Source organism: Corythoichthys intestinalis, chromosome 18, assembly GCF_030265065.1.
Source record: "Corythoichthys intestinalis isolate RoL2023-P3 chromosome 18, ASM3026506v1, whole genome shotgun sequence".
Classification (NCBI taxonomy): domain Eukaryota; kingdom Metazoa; phylum Chordata; class Actinopteri; order Syngnathiformes; family Syngnathidae; genus Corythoichthys; species Corythoichthys intestinalis.
The window spans coordinates 24,571,003-24,594,720 of NC_080412.1; the positions used below are offsets into that span (position 1 = coordinate 24,571,003).

General features: G+C 38.2%; 1 protein-coding gene across 4 annotated transcripts in view; it reads right to left on the reverse strand.

The window, feature by feature from the left end:
- dscama (Down syndrome cell adhesion molecule a) overlaps positions 1 to 23,718 on the reverse strand; it is a 200,470-nt gene that overhangs the window by 54,855 nt on the left and 121,897 nt on the right. For 3 of the 4 annotated variants that reach the window (XM_057820053.1, XM_057820055.1, XM_057820054.1), the window contains exons 4-11: positions 23,358 to 23,504; positions 19,105 to 19,383; positions 16,333 to 16,608; positions 12,508 to 12,804; positions 11,306 to 11,581; positions 4,271 to 4,549; positions 2,866 to 2,985; positions 1,411 to 1,590 (exon numbers count right to left, since the gene is read on the reverse strand). In XM_057820053.1, the coding sequence (XP_057676036.1) occupies positions 1,411 to 1,590; positions 2,866 to 2,985; positions 4,271 to 4,549; positions 11,306 to 11,581; positions 12,508 to 12,804; positions 16,333 to 16,608; positions 19,105 to 19,383; positions 23,358 to 23,504 (1,854 nt within the window). Of the gene's footprint in view, positions 1 to 1,410; positions 1,591 to 2,865; positions 2,986 to 4,270; positions 4,550 to 11,305; positions 11,582 to 12,507; positions 12,805 to 16,332; positions 16,609 to 19,104; positions 19,384 to 23,357; positions 23,505 to 23,718 lie in introns of those variants that run through there. The other variant, XM_057820056.1, reaches the window with a different exon arrangement.

Below are 23,718 nucleotides of genomic sequence, written 5' to 3' on the forward strand. Positions count from 1 at the left end.
AATACTCAGAGAGGTCAAAAATAACCCTAGAGTGTCTGCTAAAGACTTACAGAAATCACTGGCACAGTCCAGTATCTCTGTGCACAAATCAACTATATGTAAAACTATGACCAAGAACGGTGTTCATGGGAGGACTCCACGGAGGAAGCCACTGCTATCTAAAAAAAAAAAAAAAACATTGTTGCCCGTTTAATGTCCGCAAAAAGGCACTTGGACACTCCACAGAAGTTTTGGCAAAATATTTTGTGGACTGATAAAACCAAAGTTGAATTGTTTGGGAGTAACACACAACATCATGTGTGGAGGAAAAATGGAACAGCTCACCAGCATCAACATCTCATCCCCACCGTGAAGCATAGTTGAGGAAGCATCATTATTTGGGGCTATTTTGCTACCTCAGGGCCTGGGCAACTTGCAATCATTAATGGAACAGTGATTTCAAACGTTTATCAGGATGTTTTGCAGGAAAACCTGTGGCCGTCTATCAGACAGTTGAAGCTAAAATGACGATGGATGCTGCAATAAGACAGTGATCCAAAACACAGAAGTAAATCAACGTCAAAATGGTTTCAGAAGAACAAAATACACGTTCTGTAGTGGCCAATTCAAAGTCCTAGCTGAACTCTGACTGAATGAACTCCAGGAGTTTTGTAGAGAAGAATGGCCAAGATTAGTCCTGATCGATGTCCCAGACTGATCTGCAGCTACAGAAGGCGTCTGGTTAAAGTTATTGCTGCCAAAGGGATGGGGGGCACAAAATATTAAATGTGATGGTTCCCTTTTCCCCCTTCTGTAATTGTTTGGACACTATTCTCATTGAAATATGAAAACCTATAAATGTTTGGGTGGTCTTCGTTAAAGCAGACACCGTTTTTCTTCTGTGTGAAGATCAGATCACGTTTGACGGTGATTTTATGCAGTAATGTGAGAAATTACAAAAAGTTCAGATACTTTTTCATACCACTGTAACAAATCGCAAGCATCTTAGTTTGGAGACATCTATTGGTCAGTAAGCATAACTGATGTGCTAAGCTGTGACCAGCCCTCGTAAAAAGGGAAAAGGCTACTACATCACATTGAAGGCTACGCGCAAATTGGCCTAAAACCGATATTGAAAAACTAATGTCAAATTTATCGGATATCATTTTACAATGCTTTTATCGGCCGATATCATCGGCTACCCGATAACATCAGACACCTCTAATAAATTATGTAAAATGAGATATTTTTTAACCGTCAAGTAAGGCTATACATAATTTTAATGCCTCGAACATTTAATTTAATGCTTGTTAAGGCCTGAATTTTGATCTTATCCATTTAATGACTTTTCATGCTTTTTAATGACACTCATACCCTGTACTAGTAAAAGAGAACAATGACTTGAATGTTTGGTTATTCATAAAGACTTACTTTTGACATTGAGATACATGGACTTGCTGACGTCAGCCCCAACATCATTGCTGACCCGACAAAGGTAGAATCCACTGTCTTCTTCCAGCACATGCTTGATGAGCAAAGAACCATTGACCAGCACCTCAATGCGGAAGCCAGAGTTGAGAGCAATGGGTTTGAATTGAGGAACCCCGGCACCTAGGGGATTTAAAATATATTCGCTTATTTATTCTTGACATATAAAAACACAACAAACCAATCCTGTTAGATTTTTTTCAATTGTTTAGACACAATTTTAAAAATAGGGCTCAATTCTCTCAAAACACTACACACAATTCAAGGGATCAAACACACAAGTAGAAGAACACCTCAGATTTTTTGCAACATGAAACTATACACACCTTAATAAAAATAGATTTTGGTACTATAAAAAACACTTCTAAAGATTTTATTTTCTCTGAACAAGTTATGCATAGCTGTCGCAGACTTGGACTATGGCTAGGCTGAAGTGATCCTATTCCGATTTTTTTTTTATTTTCTTTTTTTCTTTTTGTTTTATTTTTATTTTCCCTCATTTCCTTAGATCTAAATGCAAAACCTCAACTTTAACTATTCAAGAACATAGGATGTACATTTAAATTGAAGATAATGTAAATATTGACTTTCTTAAAAAAAATAATTAAGATATACAGTAAGTAACATACATTATGAAAAAATAAGAACAAATGACTTACATTATGCCCAATGAAATGGAATATATTTTGAAGATAAACCAAACATTGACTTTTTTCTTTTTAATTATCGGGAAATAAATAAGTAGCCTTACATATATGAACAAAAATAAGTCCAAAGTGCACATTAACATGGAAGATATTCTGAACCTTCCGGTCAGAGCAAATAAAATAAAACATAATAAACCTCCTCAACTCTTTTCTTTCTCTTAAAGAGCTGATCAATTTTCCGTTGCATTGCCTTTTTTTTTTTAATCGCATTAATACAGCAAGCCTCCCTATTTTTTGTTCCAAAATAACATGTGCATTTGAACCAATCAGAGCTAACTATCCATGCTGATCACTTGACAGTATGTCAGCCAACGGAAGAGATTCCACTTTTTTTTTTTTTTTTTTTCTTTTTTCTTACCGACACAAGCGACACAAGCACTTTATTAGGCTTGTTTTTAACACTTGTCTATGTAAATCTGACCTTAGTAGATTGTTCTTCTTGGAGATACGTGTGTGCAGACTGGCAGGGTTTTCTTTTAACATGGGGTTTTCACAATTGGTGTCATATTTTCGGGATCAAAGCACCATGCCGCCCCGTTCCGGCCCCAAATCGTTTACCGGAATGGTGTTCTGGGCCGTTCCGGCCTATTTTTACCCCTGGTTACACCCTGAACTTGCAGCTGTGGTTTCTATAACTTTTTTTTTTTTTTTTTTTTAACAGTGTAGATGAAGAATGGTCATGCCTTTTTACCTTTGGAGTACTCCCATTGGATGGTGGGAACGGGATAGCCTTCAGCCGAGCAGTTGAGAATTACAGCTTTACCATAGATGCCATCCTGGTCTTTCGGTTGAACCACAAATTTAGGAGGAACTGCAAAGCAAACATTCATGTTAGATTTGGCTAACTACTTTTTATATAAAATCTAAGTGATTTTGAATCACAAGCTGAGATGAATTATTGTTCTTTGAGTGACATTGCATTAACTCTTTTTGAATAGTATTAAGTTGCCAATGTACAACTAATTTTAAATTACTGTGAATTTCAGTGACTTAACGTAATTTTCGCACTATATGGCGCACCTGACTATAAGCCGCCACCCACAAAATTTGACATGAAAATGTAATTTGTTCATACATAAGACGCACTGGACTATAAGCCGCAGCTGTCCTCACTGTATTATGGGATATTTACACCAAAAGTTATTAAGTTAAGTTATACTGTATTTGACAGCGGCATCATAAGACTGTCATAAGACCAAATGAACCACCATAAAGCTTTGAACCAATTGGCTGCAAAGTTTCATTGCTTCAAGAAGCTTCATTTGGCCATCACTGTTCTCTTGGGGGAGACAGTCAACCTCTGCTGCCAACTGTTGTCGTCCAACATGCCTCGTAGCATGCACTGCAGCGCTAGAGACGCAAATAGCTATCAAAATTTAATGTTCTGTGCTAATTATTGATTTTTTTTTTTTTTTTTTTTTTTTTAATTATTTCTTCAGTTCTAGTTGTTTCAGTAATTGCTAGTTATGGAATTTGGTAATACTTTATTTGACAGTGGTGCCATATGACTGTCATAGAACCGTCATAATAATGACATGACACTGCCATGAGCATGAATGAATGCTTATGACAGACATGATTTTGTGTCATCCGGCAAATGATCTCACTTTTGAATGGATGTAAAAGATCCGAGCTGGACATAAATGGAGTTGGCGACATAATTTGCCGGTTGACAGTTAATGACATCTGTAATAAGCAGTCATTATTGTCCATGATAATGTCATGTCATAATTATGACAGTCTTATGGCAGTCTTATGACGCCGCTGTCAAAAAAAGCGTTACCTATTAACCCGAATAAATCAACAAATAAGCCGCACTGGTCTATAAGCCGCAGGCTTTAAAATAAGGAGGGAAAGTAGCGGTTTATAGACCGAAAAGTACGGTAACTTCATTTTACAAAGCCAGTCTGAATGTGTAGTATATTGCAGGTGCGCAAAAATAAATATTAGCATGTTTCTGGGTTTTGTTGTTTTGCCATTGCACAAAATAATGGCACTTTCTGTAATGACTGTTGGACACATGAGAGTAATTGTTAATACAATTCATCATCTGTCATCAAGATTTTACTTTCAAGCAAATGTTTTGTACCGCTCACCTCGGACAATGAGCTGACTCTGATGCTCCACGGCCGCAGCCTGGTTGCGTGCGATGCATGTGTAGTTGCCGTTGTGCATCAGAGTGAGATTGGAGATGCGAAGAGAGCTGGTGAAATCTATGTTGTCAATCGTTACGCCAAGGCTTGCCGGAATTGGCCGCCCATCCTTCTGCCAGGTGATGAAAACTGGTTGGTCACCGGACATAACCACACAGGGGATGAAGACTCGTTGTCCGATAGAAAACCGAGGGAACTCAAACGGGTGGATGGTGGGTGGAACTGTGCAAAGAAATAAACATTTTAAGGAAATTACACTTTTCGCGCTGTGACCAAACTGTGATTTTTTTCTCTTTTTCTGTGTGTAATACTTTTTCTCACTCTCTTTAGCTCCCTAGGGACACTGTTACCATCATGAGAAGCAGATGAAAATTAATGATTTCAAATAACATTGGAATAAACGGCACTTCAACACTTATTTAATTCACAACAAAATGGGCATAATGGACTCCTGGGGATTCCCTCTCTGCAGCGGTGGAATGCTAAACAGCCTAGACGCAAATTAGCTGGGGGAATGGCGGTGTAGCGTTGTCTTTGCTGTGGGATTCCACTCTTGCAAGCTCGTTAGCACATCAAGACCTGCGTGAGAGTGCGAGAGAGCGAAAAGGGGGGTTGCCCATCCCGCATTTCAAATTATGCAATGTCATCGTAGAAAGAAGGCCGTGTGAGGTTATCATCATCACTGAATATTCAGATGAGCCGCGATAGACTGGCTGGGTTGATGGATATTCTCCGTTGCTATCAGTGAAGGGACTTTTTATAGGTTGTCAGACATGAACATCCTCGTACTTATCTTGTGTGTTTTTACCAACATAAATAGGTAGCTAACTGTCAAATGTGGTGGATAGCATAACACTGCTGTATCTGCATACAGACGGATAATGTGGGCTTGGTGGATCTGACTAAATTTGTGCATTCATTTGACATATCAGATTGGAATTGATCATGATAGATGAATCAAGTCTATGGATGAATTTAGCAATATGTTCCCTGCAGAAGCAAAGTGAAATTATCTGCCACTGTGACAAAGTAAATTTTACTAAATACTAAAAAAAAACAAAAAAAAAACGTAATTTTTGGACTATAAAGCGCACCTGACTATAGACCCTACTCACATGACGTCACAACCATGCCGCCGCGCCATATTGTCCGTCTACTCGTCGTTTTGACGCATAACCGCTACGTAAATTCCTCCTATTATGGCGTGTTTTTCTGCTCGTTAACATTAAAAATCAAAATGGTGAAGGCGTGTGTGGCGGTTGGTTGCAATAACAGAGAAGATAGACGGAGAGTCTTGAAGTTCTACCGTATTCGGAGAGACCCGGAGAGGAAAGTGAGATGGACTGCTGCAATTCGACGAGAAAACTGGGCTCCAAACGATTACCACGGATTATGTAGTAGTCATTTTATATCTGGTAAGATGCATTTAATATATATTTAGAGGGTTTTGGGCTGACAACCACAATTAAGATCATTGCGAGGCTAATCGGCGACAGCATACAGTTTCAAATTCAAGATGCTTATTTCTTCCACCATCATTACATTTTGAATAATATTTAGCTGGTACCAAGTGAAAGAAGCTGGCCTCGTCTACGGATCATCAGTTAAACAGGTGTGTCCAAACCTTTTGCAAAGGGGGCCAGATTTGGTGTGGTAAAAATTGCGGGGGGCTACCTTGGCTGATTTACATAGAACAATATATTTAAACAAATGTTAGCAAGCCCTTCTGTGTGTCACATTTGCTTTATTATTTTTTTTTAATTCATAATTTCAACAGTCTCGTCTTTGTGGCGTTCTCTTTCGACATTCGGGCTCTTGCGAAATACTGCTGCTGTGAAATTAAACTAGCTTCATGTTGCTATAATTTCTCGCTGCGTATCTTCCCTGTAATGTTGTCGTACATGTCAGCGTGTCTTGTTATTATCGCGTCACATCGAACTCTTTGAAAACAGCGACTGTCTCTTTGCAAATGAGGCAGACACAGTTGTTGCGTGTTTTATTGAAGAAATAGTCCAATATCCACCTATCCTTGAAGCGTCGGCCATCGCAGTCAACTTTTTTTTTTTTTGATTGTCGCCATTTTAGAAATCAGACAGGGTAATGTTGCTTAGAGTGGTCGAAAAATATCGATTTAGGGATCAAATATGGATCTGGCGAATGGATAGACTGAAGCTTTTCCACATAACGCCTTTTATGCAACGCATCCAATGAGTTTACAGCGTCTGAAAGCACTGGGGCTTCCATGAATTGCTCTATAAACTGAACGACTAATTGAAACCATTGAGAATAGGGCTAAACAGAGACTGACAATATGGCGGCCGGATACAGCGACACGTCATTCTGTGACGTCGGTGAGTAGGGTCTATAAGCAGTTACCCACCAAATTTGACACGAAAACAGCATTTGTTCATAGATAAGCCACACTGGACTTTAACCGCAGCTGTCCTCACTATATTATGGGATATTTACATCAAATGATATTACCCAATGACACTTTATTTGACAGAGGCATCATAAAACTGTCATAAGACCAAATGAACCACCATGAAGCTTTGAACCAATTGGCTGCAAAGCTTCATCGTTTCAAGAAGCTTCATTTGGCCGTCACTGCTCCCTCTGGGGACACAGTCAACTTCTGCTGCCACGTGCTGTCAACACTGTTGTCGTCCAACATGCCTCCTAGCATGCATTGCAGCGCTACAGATGTAAATAACAATCAAAATTCATGTTTTGTATTAATTATTTCTTCAGTTACTGTTCCAGCTGTTTCATTAATTGCTAGTTATTGTAATTATTTGATGGTGGAACCATAAGACTGTCATAAGACCATTGTAATTATGACATCACACTGCCATGAGCATTAATGAATGCTTATGACGATGCCATTTTGTGTGATCCGGCAAATTATCAATCTCACTTTTCATTGGATGCAAAAGATCCGAGCTGGACAGAAATGGAGTTAGTGACAAAATTTGCCGGATGACACTTAATGACATCTTTCATAGGCATTCATTAATGCCCAGGATAGCGTCATGTCATAATTATGACAGTCTTATGGCAGTGTTATAACACCGCTGTCATATAAACTATTACCTATTAACCCAAATAAATCACCAGATAAGCCAAATAAGCCACAGGATACAAAATGATGGATACAAGCAGCGGTTTAGAGTCCAAATATTACGGTATGTAGATTTTTATTCTGCTAAAAATTAGCTTGACAAAATCATAGACTTAATTACTTAGGTTAGGAAGTCTATGGACAAAACGTTCCCTTGAAAATGTATGTATATTACCTTGAAAAACGGAATCGTCCATACTCCAAAACAGAAACAAAATGTATGCATCCTGCGTTGAGCTTTCAAGGGACACGCTTTGTTCCGTATTATCATGAAATTCGAAAATAGTGTCTTATTTGTAGAACGAACAAATATTGGTATGGTGCTATACAAGAATATGCAGGGAAACACATTCCCCCACTTTTCCTGCTTTTTGACATTTGAACTGCCGAAACAATGACAGAATGAAATCCCACTCATTTCGTTGGTGGTTGGTTGTGTGCTTGTCATTACGATAACGGAAGACAACAAAGAGTGTGGGAAATACGAGAATTCTGTGAGGCTTGAGAAAAAAGCATGTTCAAAATTATGATCATTTCTTTTGTTGTTCTTCTCTGCGTACTTTATTTTCATTAATTTTATTATAATTTTGTGTTCTGTTAATTTAATTTGTATTTCCACCAGTGTTGTTTTCATCAACGATGACGATAACGATAATATTTCGTCAATGAACACTTTTTTCGTGACGATGACGAGATGATAACTAGCTAAAAACAGACTTATACATAACGAGACAAGTCCCAGTTTTCGTTTGCTAAGAAGAAGTGGTTTCTGCCTGTCTTTGCCACTACTTTTTCTCCTTATACAGTATATGTACTTGGTTGGGTCAATGGTTGTTAAACTTTTTTTTGTCCCAGTCTTTTTCTAGAGAACTACTCTTTGCATTGTGTTTTAACTAGTGTTGTACCGATACAATTTTAGTATCTGAAGCGCCCCTGATCCGGCACTATAATGCGGGCATCGGTGAATACTAACAAATAACGCGCCAACGCCATATGTACACTTTGAGATTTTTGTTTTTCTTCACCATAAAACCATAGAAGTTGAAGAAAATTTCAAAGAAGAAGATGCCTCCTGCTGCTAGGTATGGGTACCAAAATGTGACGCCAATTGGTTACTTTTTCCGAAGTAATAATTAGTAAGCAGGGTGAGGAAAAACAAACATTTTGGTGCCTAATTTCAGTGCATTTTTACCACCCGCTTGTTTTGTTGTAAACCTTCATGACGTCAGAGACGCTAGTCTTAGGCCTCGTTCAGACTGGCAGGATAAGTCAGATTTATAGCCCATCCAGATTGAAACTGGATGGCTCTTTTGTAGTCGGAACAGTCAGAAAGCCCAGAAATCTTGATTTTTTTTTAGATAGATTGAAACCACATTTGGAAGGTAGTTTCATATCACATTTGGAAAAGATGCTTCTCAGTCTGAACAGGTCAAATGGGACTTGACTTTCCGTGACGTCACTCTATGCTGGAGGATACTTTCGTTGCCACACCAACCTGTCAGGTGTGTTGATAATGTGGCCCAGTCCGAACTGGCCCAGATCTGATTTGGACACTTGCTAAAAAAAAGTGTGAACAGACGGTCCTAAAAATCAGATATGAGGAGGAATCCAATTAGAATCAGATATGCCTGCACTCTGAATGTATGTAGCCTAAGGGAACTTTCACATTAGACCATGAGGACCATGGTCCGGTTGGAGAGCTAACTCGCAACTACACTTGCAAATATCTTGTTGAAAAGATTCAGCATTCACACTGGGCCAACCGAACTTTACCCCCGATCCCTGCCGGAAAAAGGGGAAAAAACAAATGGAGCCTGTGATGCAGAGGTTTCTTTCCTTAATACTGTAATAATGACAAGGAAGTTGGCAGCTTCATCAGGTTTTTAATCCGTTATTTTAGAACTTGAGCTACACAACGATACTGTCCGCCGTAGGCGACGCCAACAACAACAGAACATAGAAGGTGAAAGTATCCCGCCTCATGCTTCCACACTCTCACAGGGTGCTTTACGGAACAGCAAGCAAAACACAACCACCATTAGAACCTGATTCTGTCGATCAAATGCAACTGCTTAGCACAGCACACCAACATTTGGCCATGGTTAATCGTCTGTCCTCCCGCCACTGTTGAGTTTGAACAGCTGGCGCACTGTACTTCCGCTTCCAAGAATGCACTGCGTGTAGCGTCACAGCCTGGAGCATCGCAGCTCCACACTGTGACGCTGTACGTAAAGTAGCAAAAGCGCGTCCTGCTCCGGTTGTGTTCATAAGCGAAGCATGGTGCGCTTAAAGCAGTCCCAGAACCCTGACTTTTAAGCGGACCAAATTTCGTTTGTTTGGTCCAAACTAAAGTTCGGATCAGCGGCGTTACCAGGGCGGCCCACCCGAAGAAAACTGGATGTAGTACTAACAGCAGTCTGGGCACCGTGTATGGTCTCCCATTCATATAGTACTGTGTATGTCAGCGGACACTGCCTTCGACTCTCTCGCGCCCTACAGTACACACTGTCAGCTCAGTCCCCACAGAGCAGCCCCTCCCAGCAGAGAGATTTTAACCCCTCGGCGTCCAGGTTCCAAATGAATCGTGCATGTGCCAAAGCGCAACTCGCAGACACCGTCGGTAGTTTAGACACTGTACCTTTAACCGAACCTGTGCCTTATTACCTGCACATCTTATTGTGTTCGTTAACCTTTGTTTGTCACATGCAGGTCCATACTGTTCAGTTATGGATGTGTTCTAAGTTTTAACCTTTGCGTTGTTACCTCCTCTTTCACCGTTAAATGTTGGTTTTGTTCCTAGGGGGCGCTAGACACATTTACGCATATTCCGTTTTTTAATTTATTTTTTTTACATTTTATCAAAGTTTTCAAAAGTGTTCACCTGGCTGTTGAGTTTGGTACGTTTTGAAGCATTCTGAGGGGGTCAAAGTAGGGCTCAAAGTATCGGCGGGACAAAGAATGACTGCTAGGGGGCGCTACATAGTGTATTTTGAATTTGTTTATACACAGTATCAAAGATTGCACCTGTCTTGACCTGCCTGCCAATTTTGGTGCATTTTGAAGCATTCTAAGAGGGTCAAATTGAGCTCAAAGGGGCTACGGAACAAAGAATAACTATAATGATAATAATAATAATAATAAAACCGAGGAACCACAATAGGTTACCTAAAAAAAAGATTGTCACCTGCATGTCCATACTGTTCACTTATGGATGTGTTCTAAGTCAAATAAAATCAAATCAACTTTTATTTGTTTAGACCAAATCACAACAACAGTTATCTCAAGGAGAAAACAAAATATGTTTTAAGGTGCAGAAGCACTACGCTGGATTGACCTACTTGAGCATTGTAGTTTTTTTTTGTCCCCCCAGGTAAGACTAATGCCTACCCACACCTGGCATCCTGGTAACACCACTGGTTAGGATATGCATTCACTATCTGACTATCTGAGAAAAAGAACTCTGGTCCATTTAAAATAAACTAAACAGTGCTAGTGTGAAAGCACCCTTAGTTAATCTGAAATAAGTGGCAAAATAATCGAGTGAGGCCACGCAATCAGCAGTTTTACTTATCATCAATAGAATATGGTTAAGTAAGTTAATGCAAATTGAAGAAGAAAATAAATCTAATTTCTTGATTTCTTTCAAACAGCATGGTATTGGCACCTATACAGTACTGCACAGCTGTGTATGGGAATTGGTATCGGGGGCTAACAAATGGCATTGGAACAACACCAATTTTACCATCAAATATCTGTATTCTTCTTGGAAGTTTGAGCTCAATTGATTCAATAAATGTTATTTCCTGAGTTGTGTGACCCTGGTTTACAATGATACCCAGAGCGGATGGATTCCTTACCTTTCACAGTCACATAGACACTCTGGTGTGTGGAGAGCTGAGGCTGCACGAGCACATTGCACGTGTATTCGCCTTCATCCACATCCTTCTGCACGTCAAATAGCTTCAAGGTGCCATTATTCTCGAAGGCTCGCTGGCGGTGGTTGTACGGTAGCAAATTTGAGTCCTTGTACCATTTTATGGAATAGTAAGGGTAGCCGATGACTCGGCAGTGAATGTACATATCCCGCCCAGCGATAGCAGTGAGGTTTTTCATTGGTCTGATGCTGGCAGGCCCTTGAAGGACACATTGGAGAGACAACCCTCTTAAAATGATTTTGAGGCAGGGGGAACTGTGCAAATGTTAGCTAAATGTGTTTTTATGCAACACAACTATTACATGTCTTGATTCATTCTGATCATAGGGAAAATAACAGATGCTTTACAAAAGATAGTATTGCGTTGTTTCCCTTTAAATGATTCAATTTTAACTGGAATTTGAAACAACTTAACAGTACAAACTAATGTTGTCATGAGCTTTCACTGTCATTTGTTTGTAAACATTTTCAGGAAACCATTAGCATGTTTGGAGCTTGGGCATACCCTGGCAGTTGAGCACGATTAAGGAGGTAACGATGTGAAAAACAGATATTTTCTACGCAATGGCACCTTTGGAGAAAAAAACCTCCATTGCTTGACTGAATTTCGCATCCATTTTACGTCACTTCAAGATTGCCCAATTTAGCCCTAAATCATGCATCAGTGAACAGAATCGGCAATCATTGTGGAGACAGCAACCTTCTGCAATAGAGAATCAGTAATGTCCATGCATCAGGAACAGGGAGTTTGAATGTGCTAATATTACTGCTACATGACTACAGCAATCCGGTGAACCGTGTCCCTGCAGAGAGCAGATAGCTTTACCATCATACACTAGCGCAAAGTAAATCACCCTAACGGTGTCCCAATATAAACCTATCAGCAGGAGCTGGCGAGGGTGCAGGGCATTCAAAAAGATAATACTGTCAGTCGTGACTGATGATAGGAGATGCAACTACTCAAAGCCTCGCTTATTCTACTCTGATGGAAAAATAAGATTCCACCAAAATAGAATTGAATACTTGTTGAATTAAAAAAAAAAAAAAAGCATTTCTGCAGAATAAATCAAGACATGTTGATGTGTATATGTGATGGTGGGTTGGAAGAGTTGATCTGACAAGCACCTCTTACGTTTATTCGCGCCTGGTAGGAAACAGCCCCTGCCGAGTTATTGCAGATGCAGCGATACACCCCTCCATCTGGGACCTGGGTTTGGCTAATGTTGAGGTGGCTGACCACATGGCCGTCAGTGTTGGTGTAGTAGGAGATGCGGTGGCGGCTGTTCCGTATTACTGGCTCGTCATCTAGCGTCCAAGTGACCCTGGGCTCTGGTGTGCCCTTCACAGTGCAAGATAATGACACAAACTCGTTGATGTTGTAGACCTTCTCGCTAAATGAAGCCAGAATCTTTGGTGTACCATCTAGGTAACAAAGCAGAGAGAGAAAATATGCAGACATTGTGGTAAAATGTAATGAATGCCTTAATTTTGTTTTAAAATCCATGTTGTAGTTGTATTTTCAGTACAAGGGTCATTCCAGAATGTGAGGTCATTTTACATCCGAACCTTCAAATCTAAAATAATGCAAATACAAAAGACTAAAATGTGTATTTTCTGAATTAATGTACTTGTCCTGCGACAAAATCTTGAAAATTTAATGGAAAAGAATGCTTGAAAGTTTTTTAAAAATACCAAATAACTGTGGCGTACCCCTCAAAACGCAATTTTGTCCCACAACTTGAACACAACCCTGTTACCATAGCATTTAAAAACTGTTTTGCATCGTAGAAGACAAAGAAATCAGGAAATCATATATTACTGTCTGCTGCACTTGCTCATCACGTTTTCCAATAGATAGGGTAGAGCAAATGTATGCCTCATCTTCGATTTTACAAATTTTTGTAAAATAGTTAGCTTTGCTCAATTCTTGATCATTCGACCGCATGCAACCCTGTTGTGCATAAGATCTAGTGCTGCAACAATTAATCGATTAACTCGAGTAATTCCATTACAAAAAAGTTTCGCATTAAATTTTGCTTCTTCGAGTATTTAATTAAAGTGTTGTTGTAATAGTTTGTTTTGAAAGTGTTTGCATTTAGTTTTATTGATTTGCGTGGATAAACTGCCCCCTAGTGGCGAAAGTGAATATGACTTAACTCATTTCACATGGGTGAATCCGGCTGCTCCCTGTTAAGACCAACATAAGCAACATTTTTTTTTTGGCTCTTTTTTTTTTTTTAATGCATTCGTAATTTAGTTTGTTGGTATACTGTATTTCGCCATTTTTTTCTTGGAATATGTATGAGATCCATTTGTTAAGAGCATTGTAAAAAAACGTTAGCATCTAATAGCATTTAAGCTAGCGGACTTTTGCTATGTAAGCTAGCCACTTGTTCTTTTTTGTTGTACTTATATACTCATTTATTTATTTATCTTTTATACTGTGAGGTTCAGCTCAGGTATTTTCTATGTTCCTTATCCGATTACTCGAGTATTCGGACTAACTAGTTCATCGATTAATCACCTACGAAAATAATCGATATCTACAGCCCTAATATGATCAGAATACGACAATTATTATTTTATTTACTCTTGGCTTATTTACAAATTTAGGTTTGTCCTTTTGTTCAGCGATAACATCTAATTAAAAAGCTAGCTTCTAGTTCTGAGAAAAAGCTAACATGAGTACGGTTTTGCACCCCTGTCCAATGCAACTCTGTGACTGCACTTAAAAGTATTTCAAATACAAACTCAAATCATGCAATAAAACAAGTTTAAAATGAACGATGAAAGCCCTGCTCGCTCCCTAAATATTTCATCAGCCCGAAGATCGCGCACTTGCTAACTTAGAACCTACAAACAAAAATAAATTAATCAGCGCAATTAATCAGCTCCGAGACAAATTAAAAAAAAAAAAAGAAATAAAAATCAGGCTCCAAAGATTGATGTCTTTATATTCCTAGAAAATACTGTACCTACCAAATTTAATGTAACTAGTGTCCTCCGCAAGAAAAACAACAAGAACAAAGCAAGCGAGTAGGACTGCAACTAACAATTATTTTCATAATCAATTAATCAGATGATTAATTAAATGATTAACTGATTTATCGGATAAATGTAACTTCTTTCAATCCCCTTCATAATTTGTTTTGAATTTGTTTTTGGCATGTTGTCATTAGCAACTAAGACAAAATGGATAACTATTTCCTTCAACTGTATCGATTATCAAATTCGTTCGCAACTCATTTATTAATCGATTTAATTGATTAGTTGTTGCATTCTTATTAAGAAGCTAGTTTAGACAGTAAGATGTCAGAAAATTGGCAAAAATGTGAATTGTTGTTTTCCAAAGTAAAAGCAGATTTTTGTGGGTTAGGGTTAGGGTTAGGAAAACAGAAAATAATTGAGAAGCACTGCCCTAAAGTGTCAAAAATAAATCAGGGATCAACTGTATACTGTTGTGTGTACATGTCATTGACTTAGGGCTGTATATATAGTGACACTGCAACGCTAAAATGCAACAATTGTGTTGCGCAATGGCCTCGCCTTTACACAGTACAGGGGAAAGTGTAAGGCGAAGACGCATACTTTTGATTCTGGCCGCTAAAGCAAAATGATTCGATTGCTGGGACTGCTCCGCAACCATATAAATGAAACGCTCTCGCTCCGATGATGTCAGCACTCGCACATGTCAAACATTCAAAACAGCAAACATGGCTGAACGTCAGCTGTAATTTACTGTTTTTATAATATTTTCAATTTAAATTATAATTATTTTATGAATGCGCGTTTGTGCCTTTTGAAGCAAAAGAAAAAAATGTGTGGATGTAATTGCTTCGAGTGGGCGGATCTGTTGTCTTCCGCGCAGAGGAGGTTGTTGTCAAGGAAGTGCATCATTGGCTGTCGTCTTGTAAAACTGCACTGCCCCCTAGGGCCTGGTATGAATACGACAATTTCTACATCGTTCAAATGGAAATGGGACCAAGATGAAACCATGTACAGTAAATGCAAACATGAAATGTGTCATATTCTAGGAGCGTACCCATGTAAACGGCCCCTAAATATGCACTAAAACACACTCGACTTTTGTTCAGTATTAGCTTCTTATCCCTGATTACGATGCGGCTTGCTTTTCGGTCATTTGCGCAGCTTCACAGTCTTTTAAACAGTACTGACTGTGCTGAGTCTCCAGAGTTGAGAGTACATTGTTCCACTACAGCGAAATGAGACGAGTCATTGGCTAAAGCCTGGGTTCATCCCACCCATCAGACTCTCAGCGTCTCTGGGGGGTCTATGGGCAGGCGGGGCTCGGCAAGCCTGGACTACGCACTTTATGCATGATGATTTGATGATCCGTCAAAGGATGAACCCCTTTTTGATTGACAGTGAAATGAGCAAATCAGCTTTATTGTGGTGGAAACGTCTGTGGTAGCGTTTTTCAATTTTTGTTCTGTTGCTCTGATTTAACTGGAGACTTTCCTAATCATCCTAGCGACACCTTCTTTGTTAAAAACGACCAGCGAAAAATTGAGCATCAGTTTTTTTTTTTTTTGTTTGTAGCTGCTTGCGTTTGAAGACTGACTCCTATCAGTCTGCACTTTCTGTCCCGATCGAGCAGCGGGTGCAACTGAGCCCCTTCAAGACACACCAGCAAGACCAGCATCTGCCACTAGACCTTTGATCTCTTAAATGAGCTAATCAAGCCTTTGGTAGTTTAATACCGGTTATTGATGAATATGTAGCAGATAATCAGAGAAGTGAAGGGTTATTTTTCAAGAATTTTGAAACCCAAACGTCCTCCAATTTTGGAGTAATTCACAACATGTTGACATCATTTATGGCGTAGGGTTAACTTATCCCATCCAGGCAACAAAACTGCTGATGTATTATTACTACCCCATTAGTAAAATGACAAGTACAGTGTATGTGCCATGGTGAGTGGATTCTGACCTTCCAATATAACCTGGACAAAGTCTTGGGCAGACATTTTGCCATGTCTGGCAAAGCACTGGTAGGCACCTCCATCGCTTTTGGCCATCCCGGCCATGACTAGGTTTTCCCTGTTTTGGCCAGTCATCCGGACACTGTTACTTGGGTAAATGAGCTCACCGTTGCGGTACCAGGACAATTGGTACTCATCAGAGCCAGTTACACCACAGGAGAGTGAAACCTGGCTGCCGACACTACCCTTCACCTTCCGTGGGCTTACTACAACTTTCAGGGTCTCTGTAGGGGAGAGAAAATATTTTGTGTGCATAGTCAGTTTCATGATAATACCATATAGATTGTTTGAACAATTATACAAGATTTACCAATACAGTATAAGAAAGCTTGCCACGGTTCGATTTAAGGCTTTCGGTCAATTTAATACAATATCATGTCAATATTTAACTCAATCAGTAACAGAGAGTATTACAGAAAAACAAGGAAAAAATACAAAGCAATTTTGTTGCTGAAACATTTCAGACATTTGTACGGAAGCCATTCTATTTGACCAAACGGTATATCTTAAAAGATATTGATCGATATTTTGCGTTTTGATCGATGTAATTGGATTGTTGCATAACCAATCAAGATATCGATACAGATCAACGTATCCCTACACCCCAGAAGATAGGGCATTAATGGAAATAAACAAAGTGCTGCAAAAACTGATTTAAAAAGTCACAAAGTAAACAATCACTGTTATCAGATATCTTAATTTGATTTCCTGTTAGCAAATTCAGCAATACTGACAACTACGTAACTGCATGTATGCTGAAAAAACACATCTTTGGTAAATTAACAGTTGCATCTCTACAGTATTTGTTGTTGAGTCACAAATACAATATACAGTGATCCCCAGTTTTTCGCGGTAAATGGGGAAAAGAACCTGCTGCCGAGATAAGTGAAAAACCACGAAGTAGTGCCACCCCACCCCCAAAAAAAGTAAATAATTGTTTTTGTATTTAAAAATGTATTTATTCAGATTTAGCATTGGAAATACATTTTTTTTTTTTTTTTTTAATACATGAGATACTTTTTTTTCACCCAAACGTATAATAATAATTTTAAAAAAAACAAAAAAACTTATGTATATGTATATTTTAATAAATAGTTTTTAAGCACTTCAAATGTAACAATTATGATAATGATTATAATATGATTATAATTATGATTGTGAAAAACATGTTACGGTCCCACCAAATTATTTTCAAACAACAATAAAGAATAGAAATTCTTGTCTCTATTAAATGCTTCATTGAGTGAGTCCACTCATCTCCGCTCTATCTCCTCACTTACACACAATGAGTTGCCACAGCAACTGTTTGACAAGTTAAACGATGATTGATGCATGCGGCGCATTGATGCAGAGGCTTCTAGGGATCTGTGGCAAGCTCAAGCAGAAGACGTCTATCAATCATCGTTAACTTAAATAAGCAATTCCAGTGCATTGCATGAACAAAGAACAGCAGGGAGGGAGGGAGAGTCAGACTACGCGATTGGCTCGGGACAGCTTATCTGTATTTATTTATTTATTTTTCTAATTGGAAAAAAAAATCCGCGATGGACTGAGGGTATGAAGTTTGAAGTGCGAAGTAGCGAGGGATCACTGTACAAAGATAGTCAAAGCATTTGACTATTATCATGAAAAATATTAGAGAGAATGTATATCCATTAGTACATCAGTCATTATTAAAGAGAACGGAAGAGATAGTCTTGGTTGAACTGACTGATTGTTATGTAAAGTTTAGATAGCTGTCTGACCAACCAAACTGCTCTAAGAGGGTTAATGGGTTTGATTAAAATAGATTAAACATTGGTAGTGCTGGTAGCCTCCGGATGCACTTAGGCTATGTTGACACCGTGGGCTTAACTGGCCCAAGTCAGACTTTTATTTTGCCTTTATCCAACTCGAGAGACTTTCTTGATGGTCTGAACAGGCCAAATTGCAATGAAGCGGACATTTTCGAAGCCGATCTAGGCCACTTTTGTATGTGAAATATAATGCAACATGGACAACATTTTTTGAAAAGTGGTTGCAGTCTGAATAGTTCAGTTCCAAATCAAGAATTCAAGCGACTGTTGTTGACGTCAATTTCTATTGCTTAGACACAGGTGAAAAGGCGGGGTGGTCTGAAGTAGTAGGAAAACATGGAGGACAGACTCCTCAATGTCTGTACAACGATCCAGCTACTTCCATTACTCAAAGATTTTTAAGATAAATCCTTGGATAGCAAAGTCACAGGCCTCCGTTTTAAATATACTATGCTTTTTGTATAGCATGTTTCTGCTACAGACTGGTGAGATAATTTTCCCCATCTGAGCATGCTGGTCACTTTAGTCAATGCATCATTGGTATGAGTCTTATTGTTGTTCTACGCAGGATCAACAGTTTTCAGGCTGCTATTAGAAAACGGTAGTCTGAACAGTCACACAAAATGATTGGAAAATTGGATTTGACCATTTAGAGCTATTTGCCCTATTTTTTCTTAATTCTTCACCTTGGCAACTTGACGACTTAATTTTGACTTTTTATTTGTAGGATATGCAGTTCAGTTGCCAGGTACCCTGATACTTTTCAAATATTATATGATGATTCGCATACTGCTTCATTTGTGTTGCCTTACAACAGCAGTTACTGTATTAGTTTTCAGCGAGGCCACCAAATAAAAGAGCTAAAAAATCCATGGTAGTGATATAAACATGGAAATTACGTAACTCCAATTGCTTATCACTCACCTTTCACCAGAAGCCTCCCAACCACCTCAGCACTGCCATAACCGTTCCACACTTCACAGACATATGTTCCTGTGTCGCTGGGTTGGGCTCTCTCTATGAGCATCCCTGTCACACTTTGTCGGTATCGTGTGTCGGGCTCTAGGGGGCGGTTGTCCTTCAGCCAGCGGTACTTGGGTGCCGGGTGACCAGAGGCCTTGCATGGCAGCTCCACTCGATGAGACGCCATCACCTCACGGCGTTCAAAGCTGTCCAGGATATGTGGTGCTGAATTGGTAGGATCTATATAGAAACAGGAATATTAGATTAATTTGTGACTGTAAAACCAAACTTTATTGGAAGTTCAAAAACTTTTGGTGTAAACAACAACAGTGATGCATCCAGTACAGTGAAACCAGCAGTGGAATGCACCAAACATGATTCAGTTTGCTAATAAAAAGGAGCAATTCTGCATTGTTAGAACTACTGCACAACTAATGAATGGATGGATTCAAGAAGTACTCTGCACATCAGTGTTGTTTTCGCCAACGATGTCGATAACGATAACGGCGAACCATTTTTTCATGACGATGATGTGACAATGACGAGCTAGAAACGTGTCTTGGGAGACTAAAACATAACGAGATGAATGCCAGTTTTCGTCTGACAAGATGAGAATGAGATGAAAATTCGCCATATTTCCCATCATAAATTCACAATGTTTGACATTGTCTTATCGTATGTGTTGCTATCACACATTGTAGCAGTGTCTACGCCCCACACCCAACGCACACATGCTTACTCAGGAGTAAGTATGCTCCAGACTTGCCTTTTGTGGAACACATGTCAAGTGCTGGTTGGTAAGTTTTGTTTTCTTATCTTGTTTAGATTTGCCATGTTACTTTAGCCTTTAAAGGTCTGCTGAGTGATCATCACACACTAAATGTAACTTGTAGCGTTAGCATAGCGTTCACGTTAGCATTAGTATGGTGAGTGTAGTCCTAAACTGGACAACATTTTGCATACAGTTCATGGTTTCCAGTTAAGTTTAATCAATTGAAAACAATGTACTGCTTTCCAGCTAACTGTGTGTTATCATCACAAAGATGGTGAAGTCCTTGTAGACTTTACAATTATGTGCTCGTCTGTCAATGTTCATTCGAAATTGTTGGAAACCTCTTATTCGTGGATGAAAACTTCTGAATTTTACAGACAAAAACATTTTGAGTAATTGTCGACTAAAACATTGAAATTTTTCTGAGTTTTGGTCGACTAAAACTAGACGTAGACGAACACATTTTAAAGTTACTAAAATATGACTAAGACTAATAAATATTTTCATCCAAAAGTCCAACTAACACTAAGACAAAATTAAAAGGGCTGCCAGAAACAACACTGCTGTGCATTTATAGTACTAACAATCTTACAAACATACTGTAGGTGTCTTTTTGGTAAGCACAATATGAGCAATGCATTTAATAATACATTTATTCGGGTCATTTCAGAATTGGGGACATTTTACATACCACCTTATTCACATACAAAGGTCTACAGATAAAATGCTAAAACATGCACCCTCTGAAGGCCAAATCTAAAACCAAGTAAATAAAATGAAGATGAAATAATTATTGCAAATAGTTTGTAAAACGTCTAAATTGAATCTCTGATAAAAGAGCAAACATGACATTTAAATTTCATTTTAGGAGTATTGCTTTTTCATTGCTGTCTTTTCTAACTGTGAAATCATTGGTTTTATAAATGTAATATCTAAAACATTAATTTTTTATTCATGTAACGGGTATCCCAGAACATGTATGCAACACTGTCACTATTATCTTTTCATCATAGAAATCACATGATACGCTAGATTTGACATCATCAAACAGTTTTCCATAAGACTAGGTAGAGTATGTCCTTTTTTCACAATATACAAAATAGTTAGCCCTAATTAAACGTTTTGCAATACATAATGAAACCTTGTTATGCATATTAACAGAAAAAGTAAGTCATTTCTGAAGAACATTTTTTCTTGACTTATTTACATGTCCTTTTGGTCAGCTGTAGCAACTACTGTATATAAATAGCTAGCTTTACATTAGGACTGATTTACAACCGTGTCAGTGTGTTCATATCAAAATATTGTGAACACCAAATAAATTGTAAAAATCATAATAAAATAAATCCTAGGCGCTAATCAAGCCTATGGTTGTTAATTACCTATTATTGATGAATATTTGGAAAATGAGAAAATTGAAAAACACAGACAAGACTGAAACAGCAGTTTCTGCTCTTGCACTCCTCTTTAAAAGAAACTACTGTATATTAAGCCAAAACAACTGTTGTGTTTGATAGAACAATATGTCTATATGCTGCCATAGCAGATTCGTGGCGCATTAAGCTCCCGAACTAGTTTTAATTTGCCCGTTTTACCCTGGAAACCCCCGTTTACAGATGTCGCGCAACCGTTTTTGTTGCCATGAAAACAAGGTAAGTAATTATATTTATTATTCAAAATGTCTGTCAGTTTTAGCTTAAAATCATTAATTGGTGTCTAATATTTTGTTTAAAAAAAAAAAAAAACGACTTTAAAAAAATATTCACTCGTATATTTTAAACTTTTAAACTAATTACATCACAATGAAAAAAATGGCGTCTGTAAAAAAGTCACGGATATCTACCTCATAACGATCGCTTAATTGTATTTTTTTGTTACTGTCTCATTTTCCCCGATATGTTAGATGATAAACAATCAATCCAAACAAAGACAAATTGACAACAAAAAAAAATACAGTATATGAAAAAGAAAATCTCGACCACTCCTTGATGTCTGCGATTTCTGCATCGCGACCCTTGTTATATTACCATTTTTCACCCATAAAATCCCCCCAAAATCCAGCTGTGGCCATTCACAGCTGTGTCTTGACACTCGGTGATACATGCGACATGGAGTTTTGGGATTGAAACAAGGTAAGTATGCGATAATATCTTGTTAAAGTCAAACATGCGACATGGAGTTTTGGGATCGAAACAAGGTAAGTATGCGATAATATCTCGTTAAAGTCATGGCGTCTGTAATTCTGCTCTCGCGTGCTCTCACCTCCAGATAGAGTTTTGCTGTTTAAAAAACTTACTTTTTTTTTTTTAAAGTTCCCTCCTGTCCAAAAATTTTCTTCCACCAGAAAATTGAGATTCTACACTTTCCAATGATGTATCACACATGCATATCGCACAATTTTGAAATTTGGCCAAATTGGGGGTCTAAGAGCGGAACTTTAAGTCACCTGAGTGTTTTCCGCCTCATACAAATCAAGTAATTAGCAAGAAGATCATGATAGAAAAGCATTAAAATGACCACGAAAATGATTCAACTCCCCTAATTCATGGAGAGGAATCTCATAAAAAATGCCTGCATATTTATTATGATGCATTTCATTAGTGTCATGAATATACCAAGTGCCTGACAAATCACAGTGTTCCATTTCTAGTCAGTAAAACTGACAGAACTATTTTTTCCACGTCTGCATAAAGGCCAAATTCTGCTCCAATCCATTCGCTCCACAAAATTTGTCTGTTTTAATCAAATGACCTTTATCACATGTCAAGCACTCTTCAGCAAGTGTTTGTGTTCTTTCATTTTAACCATTTTGAATGAGCCAGATTTTTTTTTTGTTGTTGTTTGTTTTGTTTTCACAAGCAAACACAATGTAAAGCAAAAAATACATAAGGTCGAAAGAAGGGATTTATTTTTAAAATAATTATAGATTATTATTAAATTTTATGGGGTTACATATTTCGATCTGTTTTTCCGTACCTTGATGTTCAAGATACCTCAAGAACGAATGAAGGGATTATTATGAAACTTGCAGGATATGTTTGTAATATGAAAGGTAAGAGGTGATTTTTGTTAGAGGGGGGTTGAATGTCAAATGTCACACAGGTCAGAAAAGAAAGATTACGATAAAATATCAGTTCTTAAGTTAACTAAAATTTGCAGGGTAGGTGATTTGATAAGAACAGAAAAGGTCAGAGGTCAGAAATAAGGCGATGCTTTGAATTTGGCTGCATAGGCGTTCTTGTATCATAGTGTTCCCATTGTTGTTGTTTTTTTTTTTTTTTTTTAAATAACTATTCTAGGTTAATTTCAAATTATTTTAAGATGTTTAATGTTATATATAAATTTATGTTGTTTATTTCAGCAAAAGATCAGATCACTATTCAAATTGTATGTATTCATATGTATTATTATTATTATTATTTTTTTTTTTTTAATGAATTACCTGAAACAATTAGTCGGGCACTATTGCTCTGTCGGGTCTCTCCTGTGTATCGATGGCGTGTCATACACCTGTAGTTGTAAAGCCCATCTTCCATCTGGACATCCAGGATATACAGGGCACCCGTTGATGTGATGAGAAACCGTGACACTGTAGAGAAGTAAAGATCATATATTTACCTTCCATAAATTTGAAAAACAAAGACAATCATTGCATTTCAGCATTGTTATTAGTAAGATCTCATTACAAAGTAATGTATCACAGTGACACACACATATACAGTATATATTAGGGGTGTAACGGTACACAAAAATCTCGGTTTGGTACGTACCTCGGTTTTGAGGTCACGGTTCGGTTCATTTTC